The following is a 21,441-nucleotide window of genomic DNA, read 5'->3' on the forward strand; positions in this document are numbered from 1 at the left end:
AACTGTCAAAGAATACATTTAATTAGTAAATCAGGGCAGGAGAGATGGTTCAGTTGGTTAAGAACATTTGCATTCTTTTAGAGGACATGAGTTCAGTACACAACGTCTTGCAACTGCCTGTAACTCCAGCTACAGGTGATCCAGACGAGCTGACACAGTCTTCTGGCCTCCATGGCATCTGTACACATGTGACATTCACTCACACAAAGAACAAGTAACTGTAGGTAGTCTACAGTAAATTTGTGTACGAGTTGATCTCTTTCTCAAACCTCCACTAAAATGAAGGAAATAGAGAGGTCATAAGCCCACAAGATCAGAAAGTAAGAGGATGCGGGTGAGACGATGTTAACACTGGAAGACTCAAAGTGGGTTTCTAAATAACCAAACTGGGTATCAAAGGCAAAAACCAAACAAACTACATCCGTACTCTATCCTTCAGAACACTCTCCAAAACTGGAATCTTTGAGCGACTGTGTAGAGGGAAATGTAAGGCAGGGCTGAAAGTCAAGTGGCTGAAAAATTAGCTGACAAACTAGCGGGACTCCAGAACCCCGAGTAGCCAGGAGGGATGGAGGTTTTCCTTCTGGAAATTCTCTGGGGAAGCAGCGGTTAAGGCCTTGAGGACAGTACCTGTGAGGGCAAGGCAGTGATCGTGGTGGTCAGCTAGGGTGAGAGGGGCGGAAAGGAGGGATGGTTATGGTTCTACGGTGGTCTGCTTTCCCTGGAGCAGGCAGTGGGGAGAACAGAGAGTTACACGGGGCATTCAGCCAGTTAGAAAAGCATACGGCCAGCTGGGTTAGGGCAGCACTCTTAGTCCCAGCAGAGGCAGGTGGATCTCTGAAGTCAAGGCCAGCCTGGTCTACAGGGCCTCGGGAGGGAGGGAGGGAAAGAGGGAAGGAAGGAAGGAAGGAAGGAAGGAAGGAAGGAAGGAAGGAAGGAAGGAAGGAAGGAAGGAAGGAAGGAAGGAAGGAAGGAAGGAAGGGAGGGAGGAGGGGAGGATACTGATGGTATCTGACAAACTTGAGGATGTCTTACAAGAAAGAAATTAAGAATAGAGACTAAGAAAACATTTTTCTTCAAAATGAAGATCTCAGTTCACAAATGAGGAGAAACACAGGAAACTTCTTCAAAATTTTATAATCAAATTGTGAAAAAAACCTCTATTGCCTGACCCAACAGCACACACTCACTGCTGAAATCTTCACTCTGCTGACATCCATGACACGAGAGCTCATGTTTCCAAAGGAACACAGTTGTCCAAATGAGTCCAGCTCTCAAGGATAACTTCCTCCCTTCCATCCCAGTCACGCTGGGGAGGCTCTCGGCTGCCTCTGGCCAGGTCAGGCTGGGCACAGCTTTATACAGACTCAAACTTCTCTTGCCAGGCCAAGTATCTCTCGGTCAGATTCTTTGCTGAAGGCTTGGTGTGAGCCAAAACATCCAGAAAGTCCTGTGTGGTCACAGTGTCCAGCTGGATCCCAGGTAAATTGTTGCTCTCTAGACAAAAAGACAACCGTCAGAATGGGGCGCTGTGCCTCGTCGGGGTCGGAGTTCTTGGAAGGCTCTTAGGCCAGGTCTGCAGACAGTGCAGACATCCTGTCCTTGATGGCTAGTGCAGCTTAAACATCTGAAGAGGGCTACGGGGTGATGGGGCTATGGAGCTTAAAGCTGTGATACCGCTGGGCAGTAGTGGCGCAACGCCTTTAATCCCAGCACCCGGGAGGCAGAGGCAGGAGGATTTCTGAGTTCGAGGCCAGCCTGGTCTACAGAGTGAGTTCTAGGACAGCCAGGGCTACACAGAGGAAAAACCCTGTCTCGAAAAAAAAAAAAAACAAAACAAAAAAGCTGTTGATACCTACCCCCCCAAACACACACATACCATTCTGCCTCCAGAAGGGAGTTAAATATATTAACGAAGTATTATTCACTATTTGTATAGTGCCTCAGATGGATCCAGCCCCATATTAGTGTGTGCCAGAAAAATAAAAGCCCAAACTCTGAGGAGATAGATTATCATCAGCCAGCAGTGTGAATCTTGCAGCAGAGCACACTGAGGATGATCAGAGCATACAAATGTAAACACCTCGGAGCCTGGAAAACCAGGCACCGGGCGCCATCTGCTGGTGAGAGGCGGTAGGACTTCTGCGCGAAAAGCAAGGGCTCTGCCGTTCAGCTAAATCCTGTGCCCATTTTAGTGTATGTATTTTGAGACAGTGTCTGGTTAAGTTGCCCAGGTTAGCCTTTAACTCAGTACAGAATCCAGGTTGGCCTTAAACTTGTTCCCGCTTTAGTTCCTAAGTGGCCAGGAAATCAAGCATGCAGCACCGTATCCTGCCGAGAGTTAGGATGCTTAAGCACAAAGTTCCCGCCCAAGGCCCCAGCACTGTGAGCCCAGCCATACCTGACTGGTTGTTTTCAAGCACACTGAAGATCTTTCGCACAGGCCGCATGGCTGCCTCCCTGCAGACCAGCTTAATGTCGGAGCCTGAGTAGCCCTCTGTTTCCTGAAATAGTTTCAAAGCCGGGCTAAGCGGGCAGAATGCTGGTGTCCTCTTCATTCTCGTAGGCAGGATCCAGTGTCTGAATGCTAGCTTAGAATTTTGTCATCCCTGTTCACTACACCAGCATCCCTGGGTTAGCAACACTGGAAGGAGAGAAAGAGCTAACAAGTCCTGCTAACCCAGCCATCTGGGTGACAGTTCCCTCGTGCCATCAAATACGCTGTGAGAGGCCAGTGGTGGACTGAACCACCCAGCGTGCCTGATGGAGCCCTAATCCTAAGTCCAAGATAGCCAAATGAGAGTATTTTGTTCTTGTGTTAAATAAAACCATTTCTGCTTTTGAGGGACTTTAGAAAACATTAGGCTGGGCAGTGGTGGCGCCCGCCTTTAATCTCAGCACTTGGGAGGCAGAGGCAGGCGGATTTCTGAGTTCGAGGCAAGCCTGGTCTACAAAGGGAGTTCCAGGACAGCCAGGGCTATACAGAGAAACCCTGTCTCAAAAAAATAAAATAAAATAAAATAAAATAAAATAAAATAAAATAAAATAAAATAAAATGAAAGAAAAAAAGAAAAAAGAACACATTAGGTTTAAATGTCTACCCAGAGCAGATATTCTGGAATGTATGCCTGTGGTGGCTATTCTCGGTTGTCAACTTGACTATATCTGTAATTAACTAAAATCTAAGGCGGTTATATTCATGAGGGATATTTTCTTAAATCGTTTAAGCTTGGAAGACCTACTTTTAATGCTGATCTTTGAGGTGGGAAGATCCACCTTTAACCTGGGCTACGACTTCTTTCAGCATACCCAAAGGACCTGGAAGAAGGAAGTCTATTCCTTCATTAGAGAGCCATTCAACTACTTACCTGGAATTCTGGAGTATACTGAAGACCTGCTGAGACATCCAGCCTTGTGGACTGAACAACTACTGGATTCTTAGACCTTACTTTGGTAGACAGCCCATTTTTGGATGAGCTGAACCACAGCCTATAAACCACTCTGATAAATCCCGTGTGTGTGTGTGTGTGTGTGTGTGTGTGTGTGTGTGTGTGTAACACATATATGTGTTGTAAAAGCTCTGCTCCCCTACGGAGCCCTTATTAGTACACTATCCAATGGGGATTAACAGATACATACACTGAGTTTTTCTTTGCCAAGGCTTTATCAATTCGTAGCCCTCTGTGGACTCTGTTGCCCGTGTTAGAAATTGAGTAGCTGAGGCTCAGAGAGTAAACACATCCCTAAGACCTCACAGCTAATATGACACAGGGCCAGGATTTGACTATAGGCTCCCTGAATCTGAACCCTGTGCTACTCCCCGCAGCTCCCCGACTTCTGCTTCACTGTGGCCAGGCTCCTGGAGCCCGACTGTTCATGAGGCGGGGCTCCGCTGCACTGCGGGGCAGCCTGGATTTGGTTTGGTGTGTGCTGCACCCATGCCCTGTGCCTCCCCCTCCAGGCTGCCCACCTGGCTCAGCACGCTGTACTCCAGCTGTGTGTGTAGCTCCAGGGCATGGTTCTTGCTCACAGGCGGCAGCCAGTGGTAGATCATGGCTTGTCTGGCCTCTTGGCTGGGGAGATCAACCAGAATCCTCTTCTCCAGGCGCCGCAACATGGCACAGTCCAGCTCCCTGTATCACGGGAAAACAGAAATGGATGGAGCAGCGAGCAGCTTGCCTGCACTCGGGGAGCCATTTCACGGGCCCAGTAACTACATTCTAAGTGCAGTTTAGCTTTACAAGAAGCAAGTCTGTACCTTAGCTGTCACTCTGTATCTATAACTCAGTAGTTACTACAGCTACTCCATGTTATTTGAAAAAAAATGTTTTTAATATGTGAAAAGGAGAAGAAAAGAAGGGAGAAAAGAGACAGCCCCTTCCAGACTCCTCATGTAGAGGAGGTCCTTTCAGTGACAACGGGATAGGACATCTCACAGTGACTCAGCTACGAGTACTTCATTGAGACTTGAACATCGACTGCTAGACTCAATCTTGCCAGCGAGCCCACCATTCTTCCCCGCTAGAGTGAGTAACCACCTTGCTTCACTGCTCAGGTGAACTCAGCACCAGTACCTCCTTGCAAAGTACCTGTGCCAGTGTGGCCTTTTGGAACACTGTCCCCACTTCCATCCGTGCAACTTCACATTTGTAAATCATTTTCCTAATCTTTTTTGTTAAGTTATATCTGTTTTTCTTTAATATTGTTTTAATTTATATGAGTGTTCATCCAAAAGAAGGGATTAGATTATGAGCCACCATGTGGTTGCTGGGAATAGAACTCAGGACCTCTAGAAGAGCCACCAGTACTCTTAACCACTGAGCCATCTCTCCAGCCTCTTCCTAAACCTCTTAATATGAATAAATAGAGAAGCAAAATAACAGACCGCCATCCACCTATATATCCGCCATCCTGAGTGAAGAGCAGGCCACACTTGGCCACATCTGCCTCATGTGGCTTTCCAGGCAGCCTTACTCAACATTTCTAAACAGACTGCATCACTAGGCCCATCTCTAACACGCATGTATTTCTAAGAAAAGGCACACTTTGTTTCATGGTGATGACCACGACACCTGACACAGTAGAGACCAACATGTGCCGGGCCCACTGCTCAGCCTGTGTTCAGCATCTCCAGCCATGCCCAAATCTCTCTCCAGGACTTCCCAACCAAATCCACTGATGGTGGATTGTGCACAGCTGTGTCTCCTAAATCTATTACTCAAAGCCAGCCTCTCTGCCCCAGCCCCTTGAAGAGGAACAAGGCTCCTTGTGAACTGCCCCCCATCCTAATTGTGTGATGTGTCCTTCTGTTGTTACTCAGCTCCGGAGAGTTTGTGTCTCTGGCGACGTGCTTGTGCATGACAGCACATCAGGACACGTTGGTGCATGTCTCCCCATCAGTGACAAGTGCCACTTTCTGAGATCATCTGATGATGACAGAACTCTCCATCATAAAAGACACATCTTGTAATAAGTATTAAACGTTCTATGTGCAAGCCTTTGACACCCATGGTTTCCCCAACTTCTCTCCATCAGTAGTTGTAGAGACTGCGAGTAGCCTTTATTTGAAGGAATTATTGTTCATACACGCGTCCATACAGTGATTTAAAACTGTTTTTATCCCGGGTCTTTTACGAGGAATGGCTGTGGCATTCTCTAGCACCAACTTGCAGAGAGCTTTTCCTTCTCTCTACAGTGGAGCTGCTTGGTGACCTCGGGTCACCATTTCTATTATTAACGGTTACTTTGTGTGTGACCTGTGAGCTCTTCATATGTGAAATTTTCAAACTCAGAGAAGTGTAGAAACATTTAACTTTCTATAATAGAAATGAGGAAATGTTTGTGTATTTGTCTGCCTTAACAATGATAAGAAGTAACAAGAGCGTGGACTGTAATCCAGCACTCAGGAGGCTGAGGAGAACTGGGGGCTGGAGGTCAGCCTGGGCTACATAGAGAGACCTTTTCTGATATGGGGGAGGGAGGAAGGAGGGGTGAGAGGAAGACTTTAACTTAACTAAGATGGTACTTAAAGTTGAGAGGGAATATAGTCGCCCCCCTCTTTTGCTGCAATGCCCTAAAATGGGTTAATAATTGGCAATAAACCTACAAAAGCAAATGGAACAGGAGAACTGGTAACAACAACAGAATCTTCAAGCTGGAAAATCTGAAAGCTTTTCAGTGACGACCAATTTGCAACCCCCGAGAAGCTGCTTTCTAACCGAGCAGTTAAGAAAGCCGAGAAACAAGCTGATCCAACCACACACACTGCCCTCCTCGCCAAGACACTGGGGGCTGGCAGCATCCCTTTCCCTTAGGGCTGAGGTGAAGACCAAGAGAAAAGGGAGAATGGGTTAAAGTTTGTTTAAGAAACAGATCACAATTTCTTCCCTGCATCCTATGGGAAGGGCCTGCCTCTATCCGCCACACCTGTCAGGGACAGTGTGGGTGTCGGGGGAGGGTGGGGTCTCTGCTGAGAAACACCAAGCAGGCCAAGCAGGTCAGAACTGTGTTGTGTTGAAAGCAGGGTGTGTGTGTGTGTGTGTGTTAGCCCTCACTCAACAGTGGGGTGCCAGCTTCCTACCCCAAACTGGATGGTTCCCACCATTCTATAACTCTGATTTCAGGAGATCTGATGCCCTCTCCTGACCGTCATGGGCACGAGGCACATAAGTGGTTCACAGACAAACATGCAGGCAAAACACATAAAAGAATTTTTTTAAAATTGTGTTAGTGCCTAGGAACAGTGACAGTGGTCAAACATGAATAACCATTAATAATAGAAATAGTAATCCTTATGTACCTAGAAAGCCTTCAAACACTCTGAAGCCTCAGGCTTCCATTCATTGTTACCTGTAGGAACAGCCTTTTATCTGAGCTCTGCCTTGCACCAGTAGGCCTAAGTGTCTTTGTCCTATAACCCTTTACAGAAATCCTCCAACTGCGCCAACTTCACAGATTTTCTTTGGTTTTCTAGCTCCATCATACTCCACGAAGGGAAGACTCTGTCTTAATGAGAGCATCAGTCTAGAAGGCCAGCAGATGCAGTACCAGGAGTTCCAGGAAAAAGAACAGAGGAACCTCATGAAGAAGACAACTCCAGAGAATGTTCCAGATTCCTAGTCACAGGGCTTCCATATTTCAAATGTTAATGAGACCTAAAGTTTAAACAGCATTTACTAAATGACAGACACATTTCAAGTATATTATAGATGCTAATATATTTAATTTTTACAGCAACCTCCTGATGCTGTGCTATCGTTGCTTGCATTTTGAAGACAAGGGCTTCAAAGTAAAGTAACTCAGGCCTGACGCTCAGAATGACTCAGGAGAGATGTCAAGGCGCCGTGCCGAGGGCAGCAGAGATCATGGGGAGATTTCAGAGCACCAAGAAGGGATGACAAGTTTCCAGAGAGAAACAACAGGTCACATACAACGTGTCACATGTAACACTTCTCAAGCCATGGTAGTCCATACTCGTAATTCTAGAGCTCCGGAAGCTGAAGGAAGAGGATCAAGTGTTCGAGGTAAGCCTGGGCCACACAGCAAGTTCTGAGCCAGCCTGGGCTACACAGCAAGTTCTGAGCCAGTCTAAGGCAGCAGAGCTAGATCACGTCTAATTAAAAACAACAACAACAACAACAACAACAACAAATTTTATCCATAGCAACATGAGATATTAAAAGAGACTTCTAAATTCTAAGGAAGAAAATAATTTCTAATAAAATCTATAGCTTGGTCAAACTATATGGATCAATAGTACAGACAGTTTCAACATGTGAGACCTAAACAATAAAACAAGCCAAAGCTGGGTGGGACCCAAGCACCAGAAGTACTGACACAGAAGAGAAGAACACCGCCAGAGTGGCAAGGCGAGAGCTCAGGGTCCCCTCTGCAGACAAGCGACTCTGTTTGGACCTGGTTTAAAGGTCTGGGAAGACATATCTGCAAGAACAACTTGATAGAATGGTCCGTCTAAGGGTGTCAAGCAAGTATTGATTCGGACAGTACCTAATTTTTGTCCCCATCTCATCTTGAGTGGCTTCTTTATAGGATGCTCAAGACAACAGAATCACATAGAGGGGGTGAGAAAGCAATCCTTCACTATAGATGTCTGTATTGATCAACTAATGCCCTAAAGTGAGAGATTTACCTCAAAACTGCTTGTGGGTACAAAATAAGTGCAACTCTCTGACAGCCAGACCTGATGAATGCACTCTTAATGACATCAATAATCATATAATCATATGAGAGAGGAAACAAAGGACAAATGGAATGTACCCAGAAATCATTCTTTATGCCAATATATTTGTATATATAAAAATGTAACTTGTGGCCACCAGAGAGGGAGCCTCCTGGCTCTTGCACTTAGATTTTACACTAGCTACTTTAGTTGTTATGACTCCTTCCTCCTGGTTATTTAGTACTTCTCCCCCATCAGTGGTCACATCAACCAATAAGCATGAGGTATATAAGACATGAAACCCAGCGAGGCTCTCAGACCCCTGCCTCATCTATACAAAGCACTATATACCCCTGGCCACACTGGGAGCCCCCTTGGGCCACGATGCCTCGGACTAGACAGCCTAAGTATCCGCATCAGACCTGCAGGTACCCTCCTCTGCCCATCGTTGCTGGTGTGCCTGCACCTGAGGTCATTCCACAGTTCACAGCATGGAGAAAGCAAGCACAGTTCAAGTTCGTTCCTTCAACACTTACAAGCACTTCAAGTTTAATCTATTTCAGTGTGCTAACAGAAGAGCCAACTACTGTGCTGTAGACAAAGTCTTTGCGGTCCATCCATAGCCACCATAAAGTGGATGGTCATGACAAGACCATCCTAGAAGAGCAGACTGAGCTGTCTTTGACATAACAGGGAGCCAGAGAGTCAAGTGCTGCCTTCTACAGTGAGCTCACATGGAAGGCCACCTACTTACACACTTCCTCAGATGGATCTACTTGCTGTACTTGAACTCAATTTCCATTCTAGTTCTGACATGTGCGCGTGTGCATGTGTGCCTGTGTGTGCCTATGTGTGCCTGTGTGTGCATGTGTGTGCATGTGTGTGCATGTTTGCCTGTGTGTGTCTGTGTGTGCATGTGTGTCTGTGTGTGCATGTTTGCCTGTGTGTGCCTGTGTGCCTGTGTATGTCTGTGTGTGTCTGTGTGTGCCTGTGTGTGTCTGTGTGTGCCTGTGTGTGTCTGTGTGTGCCTGTGTGTGTCTGTGTGTACCTGTGTGTGCCTGTATATGCCTGTGTGTGTGTGTGCCTGTGTGTGCATGTGTGTGCATGTGTGTCTGTGTGTTGCCTGTGTGTGCCTGTGTGTGCATGTGTGTACCTGTGTGCCTGTGCGGTTTGTTGGGTACACGGCAGGGAGGAAGGTGGGGCAGTACCTGCAGTGCTGCTGTGGCATCTTCATGTCATTTTCTTCATGTGCACCTTCTACTCTGTCAAACCCAGAGCAAGTGCTCTGTGTGCAGTAAAGGCTTTTTCTTTGCTATAATGTCTATTTAAAAAAAAATACTTATTGCACCAGGCATGGTGGTACACACCTGTAATTCCAACACCTGTGAGGTGAGGTGGGCAGAGCACAGGGTGGAGATGAGCCTGAGCCACACAGTGAGTTCAAAGCCAGCCTGAGCTCCATAGCATGACCACGTCTTGAGAAGCAAAACGAAAACCAATGCTACTTTTTTCTGTGTGTGCAGCTCACATGGTGCTGAGAGCATCCCCAGCTCATAGATGGACAGTATGTCTTGGATCCCTGCTTCCTCCTTCATGCAGAATATTGAAAAGTTCCCAAGAAATCCCACTCTGCTGGTGCATGAATGAACTGTGGGTGCAGGGAGAGTGGCTTTGTAGAAGATGGTCTGCTCTTTTAAACTCCTGGAGTTATTTACCAAGGGGAATGTACTTAGCACTATCCAGGTACTAAGTGTCCAGCATCCATGTGTGCATGTGTGCGCATGCGTGTATTAAGACCGTATAGCCATCATTAGTTTTGATTAGTGGGGAGAAGCTGCATGGGCGTGAAGGAAGTGTTGTACTTTCATTCTCAGTGGAAACCATGGAAACTGTGAGCCTCCAGGTGACCTGCCAGGCTCACTTGGCAGCACTTCTGAGGATGATTCGAGAGATGGGTGTCTAGGGCATCTCCTCTCATCAGAGAGGCCAGAGACTCCAGCAAGAGAGCCTTAGCAGGGCAAGTCATTGCTCTACTCATGTGTGAGCTCTAAGTATCACTTTAATGGAGTGAAAAATCACCTCAAATTACCTATTGATTACCCTCCCCAGTATGATACCAATAACCGAGGTGGGGGGAATCTAATGGCTCTGACCACAGCAAAAGGATGAACAAGATCAGAAATCTTATCTTAAGGCCCCTTTTAAAACTCAATTGATTATTTAAAAGATACATTTTGAATGTATCATGGAACCCTGCTGGAGACAGGGGGAAGGTTCCCAAGTAACAAAAAAAAGAGACTCAAAACCAAGACTAGATAGATGAAGATGTAAATATGGCTGACAGTTACAATGGGTTACTAAGTTTTAAAGGTTTTGTGGGGGGCAACGCAGACTCAACAGAGGGAGAGTCAAGACTTGCAAGGTCAAGCAAATCCCTATATATCCGATGGGCACATGCCCATTATGATAGTGTAGGTTAGGATGTCTCCCCATTAGCAATGGAAGCCATCAGGAAAATGAATTTCTGCACTGCACTTAGGGGAAGGAGAGTCTTCATAGATAGTTCAAAACGATTGGCTTCACTATGACAGTCCCAGATATCCTAACCTGAGAAGAAAAGTCAAGTCAAAATGGTCCAAAACAGAAACAGTCAAATAAATGATCTCTACAGGATCCCATTACATGACTCCCATAGATAGCACCTACGACACTAATAAAATGACAAAACATGTTACAACCACCCTGAATGAAAGTCAGAAGAAAAAAAAAAACCTAACAACAGAAATGCACTCCATTGATCAGAGAATAATGTTTAAAATTGATAAGGAAAGGAAAGGATGGATCAAAAATATGATCAAGAGCCTTGCACATGTCACCTCTGATGACTGAAACCCCTGTCTTTCCTACAATAAATAGTGAGAAGGCCAGCCTGGTCTACAAAGTGAGTTCCAGGACAGCTAGGGCTACACAGAGAAACCCTGTCTCAAAAAAAACAAAAACAAAAACAAAAAGAGAGAGAGAGAGAGAGAGAGAGAGAGAGAGAGAGAAGGCTTCTGAAAGGCCAGAAGAGGAGGCAGACTGGCTGGGGATCTAGGGACTTGGAACTGTCATGGCAACAAGGGCCCTGAGCTTGCTTGCTTCGCCTCTGTCCTGATGGTTCACTGGAGAAACCCATAACTCAAAACTACATGGACAAAACACCAAGAAAAATTTGCTCTTCCCCAGCCTCAGGGTCAGAAAAAGGAGATTTATAAGACAGAAACCTTTTTGAGACTATCAGTTCTCATCCAGCCAAGCACTGAAGGAGATACCCCTCCCCTCCCTCCCCACCCCCACCCCCGCCTCCCCACCCCCCACCCCCACCCCCCCATCCCCCACCAAGGAGGGGGCGTGGCAAGGAGGGAGCAGAGTCAACAGTGGCAGGGGAAGGGGGAGGGAGGAGGGGGGACATAAAAACAAAGAAACAAAAATACCTCTGCAAAAGAAAAGCCAAATGAATGCTGGTCACTAACATAATAGAACTGTGTATAGAATTAGGCAAGTTTGCAGAGTACATCAAGCCCAGAACACACATCGGGCCATAGCATAACATGATCCACCCACCAGACAGCCAGGGCAGGGGCTGAGCACATGGTATCTCTACATCTTGTTTCCACTTTGTTGGTTTGCTGTGCCAGATGGATCCCAAGGCCTCAGTCACACATTCTAGACAAGCACTCTGCTTTCCCAGCTAGATCCTGCTTTTTTGCACAATGCATATTGACCTGTGGCAGACCACATTAGGAAAATGTAGACCTGGGCAAAGCCCAGCGTTGAAAGACGGAGCCTCAAAGAGCACTTCTCCTCCCCCAAGTCCAGAATGCTGGTGGTTACTGTGCAAAAGAACGGGGGCTACGTTAACTGATCTTTTCCATTCACAAATGTGTGTTTCTATGGGAACACCACACCAGGAAGGAGTGTCCATATGGGAAGAAATCCATTTGCACAGTGGTAGGTAGGCAGCTGGGCTGGCAGCTGCTTGAGGAACGTTTTAAATCCTATATAAAATGGAAGGACAGTCCCAAGGGGATGGCCCGTGTGAAGCAATGCTGGTGTCCCCTACACAAGCCGGGACAGATTCATTTGCAGAGCAGGGGTCTCTCGGCTCTCACAACTTCTTTTGAATCTTAGAGGAAAGTTGCCCCCTGGCATTTTCAGCCTGCAGCTTGGCTATGCCAGGACCCGCTTTCATCGAGGGTTCCTGGAATGTCTAGCCGTTTGACAGGCAGCAAGGAAGACGGGAGTGTCAGCCTGCCGCTCGCAGCTCCCACACTTGATTGGTACAAGCTAGCAGAGAGTTAAGTAGACATCTCTCGATGGAATTTGCCTTAATGGGCCTGTTCATTCCCTCTGGACTGCTGGGCCTGAGCTTTTGAGTGTGCAGCAATCAAGGCAGGTCAAATTAGCCCTAATTATACTCGCTAAGTTTCTCACATCGCCATTACATTAAGTGGTAATATTAAATGTGCAACATTTTTTATGCCTCTCATTGCTCACTTACACATCCGATGATACAGAGAAGTTGTTCCTTCTTGTCCTCTCTCATGGCACAGACCACGGCATGTGAACAAAAACTGTACGCCACCTCACTGCTGAGACAGCGGTAAAGGATAGCCCAGTGCCTGAATGATGCTTTTGACCAGAACTGCCCCAGTTGTAAGGGATTTGATATTTTAGGGCTGAGTCTTCACATACTAGTTGGTTATTCCTCCAGGGTAGAACGCTTGAAGCAGATAAGCACCCTTCCTCAAGTGGGATCCTGAGGCCAAGGAAAACCTTATTAAGAATATTCCTTCTTCAGAGGATCTTTCCTTATAAAAGGGTTTGTCGATATACCACAGAGGATTAAAATACAAAACCCTTCCATTCAGTAATCCCACCTCCAGGTGTCTTTCCTAAGGAGCAGAACTGTACCCAAAGGTGTTACTTTGTGCATGTGTGCACACTTCAGCGCTGTGTGTGCATGTGCGCATGCATGTGTGGAGGCGAGAGGACAATCATGGGGTGTCATTCCTCAGGTGCCCACCCCCCTTCTTTGAGAAAGCCTTTCACTGGCCTGGAGCTCATTACGTAGGCTAGGTGGGCTGGCCAGTGAAGCCCAGGAATCCCCCTGTCTCAGCCTCCCTGATGCTGGGATTACAAGCACTTTTCTGACAGAGCTCTCTCCCTAGTCCTGTTTACAAAGGCTTTGATTGCAAAGGCATTCATTTCAACGTTAGTTATTAATAGGGAAAGTTTGGGAACACCAGATCTGCTCAGCGAGAAGGAATGATTAAATTATGGTATAGTCCACGTGGGGGAATTTCTGGGCAGCCATTACCAAATCCAATTTTCAAGGATTATTTAATGACATTGGAAATGGCCTCACTATAATGTTAAGTAATGAACGCAAGACACTAGTGGGATTGCAGACTAGAACAACCTCTATGGAGGGAAACTTGGCAGGCTATCCCATGATTCCATGCCCATTACCCTTTGACCCCGTGGGTTTCCTTCCAGGAACCTATCCCAAAGCTGCACGGACGGAACACAAAAGTAGCATAGCAATAGCCACTCCTTACTGCGCTACCATCTGCAACAGCAAGAGCAGCCCTGTTGCCATCACTAGGTGACTGACTGGATACAGTCCAGATATACACCATGCTGTGGTACACCGCCTTTTGTATAGGAGATAAATACAAGCTGTGTGAAGCTACTGCCTATAAAGCATGGAGTGCTGTTTATAGTAAAACCTTATGAATAACTGGAAGGTGTAGATATTAAGTAATGAAAAGCTAGAGTAGCAACCATCTTTACTAAAGCAGGCAAATCAGTAACAGTTGTCTACTCTCAGTCGTATGCATTGTATTGTGTACGTTACACTTTGATACAACTAACATTTCAGTAGGTTTATTGACACCAGCATCAACAGACATGTCAGCAACGTGCTCACACTCTGTGATGTGGAACCTCTGTGGCTCCATTATTATCTCACGGTACCATGGCCGTCTAGGCACCCATCGTCGCCTGAGGCAGGCAGTACATGGCTTCAGTACATTATCAAGATTCTGAAATTAGTACCGCAGGCAATCTTAGGACAAATACTCTCTCCACCCCCAATCCCTCAAGTAGCTGAGACTGACTTCAAATCACCATGCAGCCGACAATGACCTTGAACTCTTGATCCTCCTACTTCCACTTGCCAAGTGATTATCTGCCAGTACTGCATTTCTTGATTGCATCAGGAGGCTACATAGAGTAGGAGACTTACGCTCCTGTGAAATGGTGAATCTCAAGAGTCAACGTCATGGATCCTCTGTGCAGGTCTGTAAGAAAGGATTAGCTGAGATAGAAGACCCTCTTCAAGACTGTACGGCCCAAACATCAAAAGGTCTGGGCAAGATGCAGAGCTGCTGGCTGCCTGCTTGGCTAGCTTCTTGCTGGTGAGTGCATCAACGCCCAGTGCACTAACGAGCATCAGCACCCAGCTTGTCTGGCCTCCCAGACAGGACAGAAAACAGAAGGTCCCAGGTTCTTTCAAGGCCTTCCACACAGAATGGGAAAGCTAAGACATCCGGCTTAGGAACCGAGCAGCTACCAGGCTCTCAGCCATTCCGGCACGCCGATGGCCATGGTTGGACTACCCAGCCACTATCAGTTCTAGTAGACACCTCCTTTTGGTTTGTTTTTCAGACAGAGTCTCACTATGGAGTCCTGGCTATCCTGGAACTCACTATGTAAAGCAGGCTGGCTCAAATTCACAGTTATGCCTGCTTCAGCCTCAGGAGAGATGGGATAAAAGGGGTGTTCAACCAGGCCCAGTACAAATCCAGTTTTATAGTACACATACATTTTGTTGGTTCCGTCCTTCTAGAAAAACATAATACAAGATATACAAGGACCTGGCTTTAATTGCCACACAATGCAGACAATAGCTGTAAGGATAATACAATGAAAATACATAGTACAGGTAAATGGCATGACTATCTAAAAGCATTCGCCATGGGCTCTGCAGTATGTGGGTGATAGCTCAAGAGAGTTTCTTTTAAAAACTCACAAGCTCATTATGGGGAATAATGCATTCCTGTAATCACAAGAGACAGGAGTCAGAGGCAGGAGGGTCCAGAACTCGAGGTCAGCTCCAGTACATGCTAAGATCCAACCAACCCAAACAAAAACCAGAACAAAAATCAGTGACAAGGACTGGAGAGATGGCTCAGGGGTTAAAGAGCACCGACTGCTCTTCCAGGGGTTCTGAGTTCAATTCCCAGCAACCACATGGTGGCTCACAACCATCTGTAATGGGATCTGATGCCCTCTTCTGGTGTATCTGAAGAGAGAGACTGTGTACTCACATACAAAAAATAAATGATTAAATCTTTTTTTTTTTAAATCATTGACAAAACCTAATGGCATTGTACTAAACAAGCCTTGAAATCATGGAACAGTTTGGAAGTTCTAACGTATCTTTCTCAGTTTGGATAAGTGGGGGAGGGGGGTTACTCACTGCTGGTGTGTTGCCTGATTTTCCAGATTTCAGGGTAACCAAGCAAGCCCATTGGGTGAGAGAAGCCCTAAAGTGATTCTAAGAAACAGCTTCTAAGAGCTGCCAACCAGAAGCACTGACAAGATTGTAGCCCCTGGGGATGGCTCAGATCACGGTGAGCACCAGGCCAGAGGGAACAGGACGTAAAAGGCCAGAGAAAGAGTCTTCTTGCAGCTGAGGAAGAGCAAGAACTGACAAGGCTTCTCCAAAGCTCTTCCTAAGCAGAACAGGAAGGCTCTGCCCACACACATTCAGGTAGGAAAGCATGCTTAGGGGCGGGCACACTTCTGAGTAGAGTTGGTAAGGTGCACATTTCTTTTTTTTTTTTTAAGATTTATTTATGTATTATATGTAAGTACTCTGTAGCTGTCTTCAGACACCCCAGAAAAGGGCATCAGATCTTATTACAGATGGTTCTGAGCCACCATGTGGTTGCTGGGATTTGAACTCACCACCTCTGGAAGAGCAGTTGGTGCTCTTAACCACTGAGCCATCTCTCCAGCCCCAGGTGCACATTTCTACACGTGCTAGTTTCAGGTTCTAAGCCACAGGCTCACTCTTCAGAGAGTTTTCACAGAAAAACAAAGAACAGCTTTGAAGTTTCACTACTATTTTTTTTTATGTGCATGAGTGTTTTGCCTGCATGTATGTCTATCAACCACATGCATGCCTGGTGCTGGAAAGGATCAAAAAAGGACATCAGATCCCCTGGGACTAGAGTTTCAGCACATGGGTGCTGTGAATCAAACCCGGGTCCTTTGCCAGAGCAACAAGAGCCTCTTAAGTACTGAGGCAACTCGGATCTGGGGATGCTACACTCAAGAGAGATGTACAGTAGAGGAACCAGGCCAGTACACCCACAGATCAATCTTACCATCAGCAAGCGTGAGAAAACAAGATACTGCCTGGCTCAGGGTGCGATGCAGTGTGATGATGCTCCCAACATAGAGTCAAGCTTTTACGGAAAGAAACAAAACCTGCTGAACTGACTCATCAGCTCCATCTTTAGCCTAGAGCACACATCGCAGGGAGAAGACACTGGCAAGACCACCTCTGACCCTGGCCAATCAACACAGCACTGCACAGCACAGCTGGAACTACTAGATCCACAAGCAGACACAAGGGTTCTCCACTCTCCTGGAAAATGTGTGTTTAAGTCTCTCAAAAGTATAAGCCTGCCACACTCATGTTAGGGGCTCTATGGCTTCACGATGGCTTCACACCCACCCGGTGAACACCCACGACCCAGCAGCAGAGTAAAGAACAAGATCAAACGTGGTTTGGTCCTTTTTCAAAGTAGAGAGCCTTGGAAAGTGGGGAACAAAGACACAAAGCAGCAGAAGACAAAACAAAGCAAAATCTACTGGCTAAGCCAGGCTATTGTGCTGCTGTGGCCAATACAAAGGGCACACCCAGAGCCATGCATCTATGTGGCTTCTAATAACGTTTATTTAAACATATAAATAGTGATTCTCTATTGGAATCCACTCTATATTACATATAAATATATCCTCAAATGTAAAATGCTGATCATCTAAGTATAATCAAACAAGTCTTCCAAGTGTGTAAGGAGGTGGGCCCAGGTCTAGATTATGAATGTATTTATCACATGAACTGCCTAAAATTTGTCTCGGTCTCTTCTTGTTTGGGACCCCAGATGATCATCAAGTACTACAGAAGTGCTTTCTGTCTGTCTCTAACCGTGGGAAAGGAGATGGGGCTGGGCTGAGCGGCTCACTGCTGCTGGGCGCAGGCTGATTTGCTTCTCTTGACCCTGGACGCCCTCTGAGAAAGTCCCCTCACGCATCTCCTTCCCTACCCAGGGCATAAAACATAACAATGGGAAAATGGTCGGAGAACTGGAAGAGGATTGTAACATTTTTAAAATATATTCTCCAAGTAGATATTGTTTTCCCCTAGTCAACGTTTCTTATTTCCCAATTCTTCTTCTAGAATTGTTCCTAAACCACTCTGGGATACAGTTTGAATAAAAGATTCTGAGAGTAGATTATATTTTCAATTAGAGATTATTTAGTTTTCTATTTACTATATGGCATTAAAGAAAGATTTTTTCTACTAACTTAAGAAAGTTTAATTTTAATACCAATAAAACCGAAACATTGTTTCTGGAATGTTCTTTGAGAACTAGAGATATTAAGTTCTTATAGTTCTATGCAAAACCTCTGCTTGATTTTAGAAAACATGATATAGTCAGTCCTTATGTCCCAATCTCATTTCTGCTGCCTTAGTAATAATATAAAAAAATAAAGTCTGACAAAGGCAACTTAAGGGAGAGATGGTTTATTTTATCTCACAATTCCCGGTTAGAGTCCACCATAGTGGGAAAGGACCCACGGTCAAGAGCAGAGAAAAACGAATGAACGAGTGCCCCTTGGTGAGCTTACCTTCTCTGCTCTCACATTGTAGAACCCAAACCCAGGGAGTGGCCCTGCCCACTTTTATGCTAGATCCTTATATCCAAAGGCAATTGGTTCCTGGTCACGCCTACACCCACTGTGGATTCAGTTTATGTAGAACTTCCATGTCTCCTCTTACAGCTCTTACACCACTGAGATCCATTCATGGTGGAACTGTGTGCAGCATGTTCTCTGGATGTCTTACCATGGCAGGTTTGAGGCTGCTAAGACAAACACGAGATCCTCCGAGCGTGCTAAGCCATCCATCTGCACCAGTAACTCCGTCTTCATCCGAAGGCTCCCTTCATGTTCCCCCCTACAGTGACAAAGAGACATGACTCCTCTCATGGCAGAGCTTTTGCCCTCATGACAAGAGTGACACTCACAGCCTTGGCCCTATGACTGCAGAATAGGCTCCGTTCTGACAGCAAACAGGTTCAAGAGAATGGGCATTTCTGGTATTTTAATTTTGCATGAAAAGTATTTTTAAAAAAGTAAATAGTGCAATGATGATGTTTAAAAGAGAAGCAAAGGTTGACAGAGAACTAAAAAATAGATAGATAGATAGATAGATAGATAGATAGATAGATAGATAGATAACTGAAGGTTAGATTAAACATAGCCCAGTGTATCTGCGGGCTCCTTTATTTAACCCTTTAAATGCCACAACGGCCAGATGTGCTGGTGGACTGGCACTTGTGATGCTGAGACAAAAGAATTGTTATGAGTTTAAGGCTAGCCTGGGCTACATAATTTCAGGTTCACTTGGATGTTACAAAGCAAATTTAATTAATTAATTGAAATGACATCATTGAGAATAATCCATTTATAGAGCAGGCATAACCTAATTTTCATGTTTCTTATTATTTGTGTGTGTATGTACATTTGTATATTTATAAATTCCCTACACTGAATTTGCCTCATTCTCTCCTAATGAGATGCATGATAATGGCATAGATCAGAATCTGTTTTCTGTACAGAGTTGCACTCTCAGACACTATTACCACTGCCTGAGTTCCTTCCATCAAGAAAAAGCACGCCATAGAAAGCTGAACACAGAAGGTTTAAATCCAGAACACACTCAACAGACTCTCCCTCATTCACACAGATCTACTTAAAAATGACAACGACGACGACAACAACAACAACTACAACAAAACGTCTTTCTTTTGTTGTGAGCGTGTGTGGAAGCAACCCACGTTAGGTTTGGATTATATATTCTGCATCCTGGATGCTGCGGACCAGCAGTGTTTCAGATTTCTTTTGAATTCTGAAATGTTTGCATATACATACAGAGTCATATTGGGGATAAAACCCAAATCTAAGTATGAAATTAATTTGTGTTTTCACATAGCATATACATTTTCACATAGCACGAAGGTAATTTATATGATATTTTATACCTTCACATATGAAATGAACTTTAATGGGGAAGGACTTCCCACTCTGTCTGCTAAGGACGGCTCAGGATGGGTCAGTTCAGACGCTGCATTTTCTCTTTGGGGGTGCTCTACTTGTGTGTGGCTTGTAGAGTCTGCACCCCCACTGTCCCACTGTACAATTATGTGTTCACATGGCCTTTGCCCATAACTATTCACAGCATATGTGCATGTGTTAATTTTAGGATAAATGTCCACACTTTTGCACAATTAGCATCCAATGGCCCATGATATGACTTCAAAACAGTTGCCCTTATTTTTTTGTCTTTTTCTTTTTTCTTTTTTTCAGATATAGTCTCACTGTGTGGCCCTGGCTGGCCTGGACCTCACTATGTAGACCAGCCTGGCATCAAACTCTCAAAAGTTTGCCTGTTTCTGCCTCTCAATTGGTGGACTAAAGTGTGCACTGTCATGGTTGGCTTAGTTACCCTTATTTCTTAAACTGGCATCTTCAAGTCCCAGATGGGGATGCTGAAACGTAGGGAGAACATGGATGAATTGAAATGTAGGCAGCAGAAAAGTCAAAGAAGGGTGACCTACCAGGCAGGCAAAAGGCCACCGTTGAAGTTAGGTGGGTCAGAGAGGCCTGTCCTTGCAGAGGGAGAGAGAACTAGAGTAGTCAGGGCCTCCTGCTTGCCTGTAGCTGGTTGCTCCTGTTGGGCTGATGTAGCAAGGCAGAGGGCTGCAGCTTGGGTCTGACAAGGCATGGTTTAGTTTAGTAGGGCTAGGTCAGTGTCCCATGTCACTGAAAGCCCAGTCATCTTGACTGCATTCTCAGCATCGCAACAGGGACCATGGTCTCCCCCGAGCACAACTGCACACATCATATTCTAATCCTACTTTCATATTTCCAGCAAGCAGCTCCTTTGCATTTTATCACCACTGGCTTTGTATTAATAAATACAAAATGTTCCCAGACACCTGTTTTTATTTTTCCAGTTGGAGGTGCCAAATTTAATAAAAAGGTTTTCTTTAAAAAAAAAATCACTGATCATAACAAATCAATCAAGTTGATAAAGCGCTTTCGTAGCAAATACAAAGCCCTGGGTCCCATCCCCAGCACTGTGTGATCACACCTGCAGTCCCACACTGGGGAGGTGAACACAAGAGAATCAAAAGTTCAGGGTTCTCTATCCTAAGCTAGATAGTGAGTTCTGAGCCAGCCTAGGGTACATGACAACACTAAGGATGCTTGAGAAAGCTATATGTAAACCTACTATATATACACATATACATACATACACACACACACTGACATGCACACACATGCTCATTTACACATGCACGCATGCTTGTGCACCCATGCACATGCATACATACACACACAAACATGTTACATACTCTAGCGCACACATATGCACACACATAATACATGCCACATACACTCACAAAACCAAGCAAGCAGGCAAGCAAACAACCCTACTTGGCCTTTTGAAAGCATGACCCAAAAGCATTTATAATAGAGAGGTTCTCCTTCCTGCTGGGGACATTTTCTGACACTTTATCTTTAGAAATAATGTCAAAGAATCGCCAGTTTCCTTGGCCTCGAAGAGCGCCTCCAGAGAATGAAATGCAGAAGGAGCCCGCCCTGAGGCTTCATGGGAAAGTCTGGGTCCACACAGGCAGCCCTCTGGCTCCAGGGGAGGTTATTTTGAGCCAGCCAGCCCATCATGGCAGCCTGGGATCTTGCGGCTGCGGCTGCAAGATCTTCAGGCCTGAAAGCCACTCTGTGGGGAGGGGGAAGAGAGGATGAAATCTCTTCCGGCTATAAAAACTATAAGTCAGCTACTCAGTTAACAGGATCTAATCTAAAGAAAGACCTTTCTGTGTCCCTGCAGAAAA

General features: G+C 45.6%; 1 protein-coding gene across 5 annotated transcripts in view; it reads right to left on the bottom strand.

Moving 5' to 3' along the window:
* Window positions 1–21,441, bottom strand: part of Katnal2 (katanin p60 subunit A-like 2) — a 71,283-nt gene continuing 49,842 nt past the window's right edge. For 3 of the 5 annotated variants that reach the window (NM_001368656.1, NM_001368655.1, NM_001368657.1), the window contains 4 exons: window positions 18,366–18,476; window positions 3,971–4,133; window positions 2,402–2,504; window positions 1–1,497 (listed from right to left, as the gene is read on the bottom strand). In NM_001368656.1, the coding sequence (NP_001355585.1) occupies window positions 1,358–1,497; window positions 2,402–2,504; window positions 3,971–4,133; window positions 18,366–18,476 (517 nt within the window). In that variant the 3' untranslated portion in view covers window positions 1–1,357. Of the gene's footprint in view, window positions 1,498–2,401; window positions 2,645–3,970; window positions 4,134–17,171; window positions 17,559–18,365; window positions 18,477–21,441 lie in introns of those variants that run through there. The other 2 variants (XR_001782393.2, NM_027721.2) reach the window with 2 other exon arrangements.

Source organism: Mus musculus, chromosome 18 (genome assembly GCF_000001635.26).
Source record: "Mus musculus strain C57BL/6J chromosome 18, GRCm38.p6 C57BL/6J".
Lineage (NCBI taxonomy): Eukaryota > Metazoa > Chordata > Mammalia > Rodentia > Muridae > Mus > Mus musculus.